Source organism: Telmatherina bonti, assembly GCF_933228915.1.
Source record: "Telmatherina bonti genome assembly, chromosome: 14".
Lineage (NCBI taxonomy): Eukaryota > Metazoa > Chordata > Actinopteri > Atheriniformes > Telmatherinidae > Telmatherina > Telmatherina bonti.
Window position 1 is genome coordinate 10,547,063 of NC_136612.1, and position 7,184 is coordinate 10,554,246.

Below are 7,184 nucleotides of genomic sequence, written 5' to 3' on the forward strand. Positions count from 1 at the left end.
ACAACATGTATTAGGCCTTTTACATGATGTAAATGTGGAAAATCAACTGGTTTTTATAACTGAGGTGAAAAAATCTTTGGTTTATGATGCTAATATTTACACTGTCCTGCTTTAACTATTTAAACCTGATCAGTTTGTGAAGTTAAACAAAATAATATGATCAAGCGTGACTGGTTTTATTAAAGTTTAGACCCAAATGTTCACCAAACCAAACCTGAAAGTGAATTTTAGAGCAACCATTAAGTCAGAATAGACTTTAAACAACTTTAAACCTGCATGATGTTTTCCTCCATCAGAGGTCAGGATGGAAAGGCTTATCTATTTTATTCTGGTTTACAAGTAAATCACTAGAAAAGTGCTGAAAGAGGACAGACCTCCTGCAAGCAGTAAATTTCCACCCATTCAGGAATTTCCAGTCTGTTCTATTACTATGTACTTATATATGGATATAATATCAGAATCCTGTGATGGACTGGTGACCTGTCCAGGTTTACCTGCCTCTCACCTGCTGGGACACACTCCAGCATCCCGCAACCCTGAATTGTACCAAGTGGTTGAGAAAATGATTAATCGATTCACTGATGATCGAAGCAGCATTTGAAATGATGACATTAATAATTGTAAATATTCATTATAAACATAAACTTGTTCCAGTTCTTGTTTTTCATTTCAGCAGTAAAACAAACATCAGTATGTTTATAAGCTGCTGTTATGAATGCGGACACCCGCTAGGATGTTCCGTGAACATGCAGAATAACAACTTTTTCTTTTTATTATTATTTCTGACCAACTCTGTTTTCAGTTTCAACTCTTTTATCTAGTTTTAAATTCATTTTAACCCTTCGGTGCATCGTGTCCACTGCAGTGGACACCTAAAGTGATATTTTTTTTTAATATATTTTCAATTTTGCCACTTCAGTGGACATTAGGAGTACGCCAACACACTGCCCCTCACTGAAGAATAAACAACATATAATAAAATTTCACATATAAACCTACATGTATTTAACAAGTTTATTCAGCGATAAACAGGACAAGAAAATGATAGTAGTTCATTTTTATATTATATAATATTTTCTATTATAGGCCTATATATAAATAAAAATTACAATATTTTCTTCAATAAATATTTCTATAGACTAGACTGAATAAACAAACCAAATAAAAAGTCAAATAATATCGAAGACACAGAAAAATGTCTGTTCACATCTGTAGATGTAAAAAATTGAATGTGAAAAATATGTTTGCAGGTTTAGTTAAAAATTAGATTTTTAATAATTCGCATCAGAGGCTTAAACATCCAGCAGCTCAATTCCTCCATATTTCTGATAAAGACTAGAAATGACAGCCAATCATTTTTATTATTTATGTTAATGAACATAAAATTAGATTCACCAACACATCATAAAATTCCATATGAGAGCAAGAACCTGGCTATATTGTTCATACTATCTGTGAGTATAATACTCAAAACAAATGTGGCAAAACAAAAAAAAAAAAAAAAAAAAAAAAAAAAAAAAAAAAATCTGCGCTTTCTTTGTCTCGGTGGCAAAGTAACCTTTAGAATTTCCTGTGTCCAGTTCCAAGTCTTTACCTACATTTAATGGAGGCGACAAAGACCCCATTCTCTAAACAATCACAAAAATCCACCTCGTAAGTTTTACCTAAAGTTTTCAACCAGACAAACGAGGGTAAAAACACAACCTCCTTGGCGAAGGTAAATATCGGGACGGCATCCTCTATGGTCGCCAAACACCTGTCATAATGGTGGTGGTGGAGTCGTGGACCAAAAAGCAGGAGAAGGAAGCCAGAGTTGAAGAACTACGAGGGTTTTAATCTGATGTAAATGATAGAAAGCAGAACTAACTCGAGGAACAGAATTAACACAATGAACTCAACTAAGACAGGAAAAACTGATCTAACACGGGGAGTTCATGCAAGAGACTACAGGTAAAATAAAACAATGATCCAGTCCCAGGGAACAGAAACCAAACAGTATATATACACATATACTTACAGAATGAGACAGGTAGAATGATTTAACTAATGAGACCAGGTGAGCTGATGAACAGGAATGCAAAACAGGAAACTAGACATAAAGGTACCAGGAAAACTACAAACTAAAACAGGAAACTAGACATAAAGGAAGCAGGAAAACTACAAACTAAAACAGGAAACTAGACATATAGGAACCAGGAAAACTACAAACTAAAACAGGAAACTAGACATAAAGGAACCAGGAAAACTACAAACTAAAACAGGAAACTAGACATAAAGGAAGCAGGAAAACTACAAACTAAAACAGGAAACTAGACATATAGGAACCAGGAAAACTACAAACTAAAACAGGAAACTAGACATAAAGGAAGCAGGAAAACTACAAACTAAAACAGGAAACTAGACATATAGGAACCAGGAAAACTACAAACTAAAACAGGAAACTAGACATAAAGGAAGCAGGAAAACTACAAACTAAAACAGGAAACTAGACATATAGGAACCAGGAAAACTACAAACTAAAACAGGAAACTAGACATAAAGGAAGCAGGAAAACTACAAACTAAAACAGGAAACTAGACATAAAGGAAGCAGGAAAACTACAAACTAAAACAGGAAACTAAACATGAAGGAACCAGGAAAACTACAAACTAAAACAGGAAACTAGACATGAAGGAACCTGGAAAACTACAAATTAAAACAGGAAACTAGACATATAGGAACCTGGAAAACTACAAACTAAAACAGGAAACTAGACATAAAGGAAGCAGGAAAACTACAAACTAAAACAGGAAACTAGACATATAGGAACCAGGAATACTACAAACTAAAACAGGAAACTAGACATAAAGGAAGCAGGAAAACTACAAACTAAAACAGGAAACTAGACATAAAGGAAGCAGGAAAACTACAAACTAAAACAGGAAACTAAACATGAAGGAACCTGGAAAACTACAAACTAAAACAGGAAACTAGACATATAGGAACCAGGAAAACTACAAACTAAAACAGGAAACTAGACATAAAGGAACCAGGAAAACTACAAACTAAAACAGGAAACTAGACATAAAGGAACCAGGAAAACTACAAACTAAAACAGGAAACTAGACATAAAGGAACCAGGAAAACTACAAACTAAAACAGGAAACTAGACATATAGGAACCTGGAAAACTACAAACTAAAACAGGAAACTAGACATGAAGGAAGCAGGAAAACTACAAACTAAAACAGGAAACTAGACATATAGGAACCTGGAAAACTACAAACTAAAACAGGAAACTAGACATGAAGGAACCAGGAAAACTACAAACTAAAACAGGAAACTAGACATAAAGGAACCAGGAAAACTACAAACTAAAACAGGAAACTAGACATAAAGGAAGCAGGAAAACTACAAACTAAAACAGGAAACTAGACATATAGGAACCTGGAAAACTACAAATTAAAACAGGAAACTAGACATATAGGAACCAGGAAAACTACAAACTAAAACAGGAAACTAGACATAAAGGAAGCAGGAAAACTACAAACTAAAACAGGAAACTAGACATAAAGGAAGCAGGAAAACTACAAACTAAAACAGGAAACTAGACATAAAGGAAGCAGGAAAACTACAAACTAAAACAGGAAACTAGACATGAAGGAACCAGGAAAACTACAAACTAAAACAGGAAACTAGACATGAAGGAACCTGGAAAACTACAAACTAAAACAGGAAACTAGACATAAAGGAAGCAGGAAAACTACAAACTAAAACAGGAAACTAGACATATAGGAACCTGGAAAACTACAAACTAAAACAGGAAACTAGACATAAAGGAAGCAGGAAAACTACAAACTAAAACAGGAAACTAGACATATAGGAACCTGGAAAACTACAAACTAAAACAGGAAACTAGACATGAAGGAACCTGGAAAACTACAAACTAAAACAGGAAACTAGACATAAAGGAAGCAGGAAAACTACAAACTAAAACAGGAAACTAGACATATAGGAACCTGGAAAACTACAAACTAAAACAGGAAACTAGACATAAAGGAAGCAGGAAAACTACAAACTAAAACAGGAAACTAGACATAAAGGAACCAGGAAAACTACAAACTAAAACAGGAAACTAGACATAAAGGAAGCAGGAAAACTACAAACTAAAACAGGAAACTAGACATAAAGGAACCAGGAAAACTACAAACTAAAACAGGAAACTAGACATAAAGGAAGCAGGAAAACTACAAACTAAAACAGGAAACTAGACATATAGGAACTAGGGAAACAGGAAAGTAGAACTAAGAAACAAAACAAGAAACCAAGACTAAAACCACAGAACACAGAACATGACAACACCGTGGAGAATAATATGAAGCTTATCACCGTGGAACCGTTCTTCTTTGGGTCCCTTTGGTTGTTTTTGGTGGAGAAATAACCAGAGCTTAAGGGGTTAATGTCTGAAACAGAGAAAACTTTTTTATTATTATTAATTTTTTGGCATTTTCCAGACTTTTTGAGATTAAATATCATCTAACGGATCCAGTGGATTACTTCAGTTGGTGACTGAATTATGTTTCTATCCTCATGTTGATGCAGAATAAACATCCCCCCCCAGCCCCCTTTTAAAACGTTGTCACGGTTAATCGAACAAGGAAGCTTTTTGCAGGGAGGCACAGTGCTGACCACTACGCCACCATGGTGCCACACTTAAACAGCTTGTAGCTGCACGGTGGCTATAGATGTATTTATGGAGGCACAAATAACCATATAAAGTCATCTGAAGTATAATTATTTAATTTCATTATGGAGCTGATTTGCAAGTTTCATTGTTTATTTTTGGTTTTCAAAACTATTTGCTCACCAACCTAAGAAAGAAATGTTGAACTGTATACTTCAGGTTCATTTTCAGGTATTTCTGTTCATTTTTACCATCATGGCTGATCTCTCCCACCGAGGCCGGCGCCTGTATCTCAGCTGTTCACACCGATAATGGAGATAAAAACTCCATCTGTTCACTGAGACCATGAAAGCTCAGAAAAACACCCGTAAATACACGTTTCAATGGTAGTCAGCACAAACAAAAGCAGCTGTCACCATGGCAACTCCAGAGGACGACCATGATGTCCTTTTAAAGAGTCAGAAAAGCAGTTGGACCTTTCTAAACTGGTTTTGTTTTCCTTGCAGTGTTGTTAACGTGGAAAACTTTTTTCTTTGCTTTCAGGTTCAGTTGCCTCCAGACGTTGGCCCTCTGACAGCTCTCTGTGGTAACCAGTCACAGAGTTTTACCCCAGCTTCATCCCTCTTGATCCTTGCCAGACATCATGGGTACCGTGCTGTCGCTGTCACCTAGCTACCGCAAGGCCGCGCTGTTCGAGGATGGCCCGGCCACGGTGGGCCACTACACAGCTGTTCAGAACAGCAAGAACGCCAAGGATGCTGCCGCCGCTGCAGCCAAGTCCCTCAAACGACCCTCCATTATTAGTGCTTTGCCATGGAAACGCATCGTGGCGGCGTCGGCAAAAAGGAAAGGTTCCAAGAAGCTCCAGTCGGAAGCCGGGGACGGCGGGAAAGGGAGTTCTCCGGATGGCCATGGAGCCGCCATCACCAACTCCGACTCCAACAGCCTGAAGTTGAAGAAGTCTCAGTCCTGCGCTAATCTCTCATCCTTCTCCTCCAGCCAGGACCCCTCGGCTACCGCGACCACTACCTCCTCCCACCTGCCAAACTCCAAGACCCTGGCAAACGTAGCTGCTGTTGTTGCCAAAAAGAACTCCCTCACGGGACCAGGAATCCAGCCCTCCACTGCTGCCGGCACGCCAAAACGTGTCATCGTCCAGGTAACCCTTACTGCTTCTTGTGATCATGAAAAAGCACGGAAATGACCTGCAAAGCCTTCATCAGATCCTCCTTTTTCTGACCAGGCCTCCACCAGTGAGCTGATGCGCAGCCTGGGCGAGTTCCTGTGCCGTCGGTGTTACAGGCTGAAGCGTCTGTCCCCGACGGATCCGGTGCTGTGGCTGCGCAGTGTGGACCGCTCCCTCCTCCTGCAGGGCTGGCAGGATCAGGGCTTCATCACTCCGGCCAACGTGGTCTTCCTCTACATGCTGTGCCGGGACGTGGTCTCGGCCGAGGTGGCGTCGGAGCGCGAGCTGCAGGCCTCGCTGCTCACCTGCCTCTACCTGTCCTACTCCTACATGGGCAACGAGATCTCCTACCCCCTGAAACCCTTCCTGGTTGAAGCGGAGAAGGAAGCCTTCTGGGACCGCTGCCTGGAGATCATCAACCGCATGAGCGGCAAGATGCTGCAGATCAACACCGACCCGCACTTCTTCACCCAGGTGTTCGCCGACCTGAAGAACGAGAGCAAGAAAGAGGAGGAGAAAACTAAACTCCTTATAGGCCTTGACCGATAAGGGAGTTGGGAGGGGGTAAGGAAGGATAGACAGTTACCAGGCCGCAGTGAGGAAGACTTACTTACAGCAGTGTAGCACTAGCTAGGAGCAGTACTGTTGTCTGGCGTCTCTACTGGCCTATGATTTACCAAATTTCCCAATTGTAGCCCAGAGGTGAGAACTTCTGCTATTAAAAACAGCATTTAAATGAAACGAAGTGGGTAATGAGGCAGTTAGGTTCCAGTAACTGATCTGCAGTGTCTCGCCTGAAGGCAACAGTCGGCCGATTGGGCGGGTTTACCGAAACAAAGCAGATAAAATCAGGGTGGTTGCGTCGCTTTCCTCACCACTAGCCACATTAGCTGCCACGACCTGCTCTGATAAGAATCCCAAGACTGGCATGCTGCGTATTTCTAGTCAACATCCGGTTTGCTTGGCTCAGAAAGACGAGTTGTAAAGGTGCGATACGATCCCCTTTATCTGTAGCAGCAGAATCCTTGTTGTGACATTAACGTGCTGAGTTAGAGATATCTGCCATGTCAATCTGTTGCCTCAGGCAAAGAGACATGCATCAGGATGACCTGGACCTTGTTTTAGTCAGATAAGGAATAACATCTAAAGTTCTCCACACTGGGCCAGAGACGCCAGACAGACAGACACACACGTACAAAACCGCATATTCATGTAGAGTACAAGCCAAAAGTTTGCACATACTTTGCAGCTTGTGTCCAATTAACAAGACTTTTGACCAGAACTCTTCATATAGATGGATTCTTGCACATGATCACCAACTTCCCAACATCTTGCT

General features: G+C 40.1%; 1 protein-coding gene across 1 annotated transcript; it reads left to right on the forward strand.

The window, feature by feature from the left end:
• Window positions 1-5,305: 5,305 nt before the first annotated feature.
• On the forward strand, window positions 5,306-6,397 carry LOC306765500 (cyclin-dependent kinase 5 activator 1-like; the record flags this gene model as incomplete). The annotated part of the gene is made up of 2 exons (XM_079252979.1): window positions 5,306-5,821; window positions 5,906-6,397. 2 exons carry the CDS (start codon window positions 5,306-5,308, stop codon window positions 6,395-6,397), a joined length of 1,008 nt encoding a protein of 335 aa, XP_079109105.1.
• Between the last annotated feature and the right edge of the window lie 787 nt (window positions 6,398-7,184).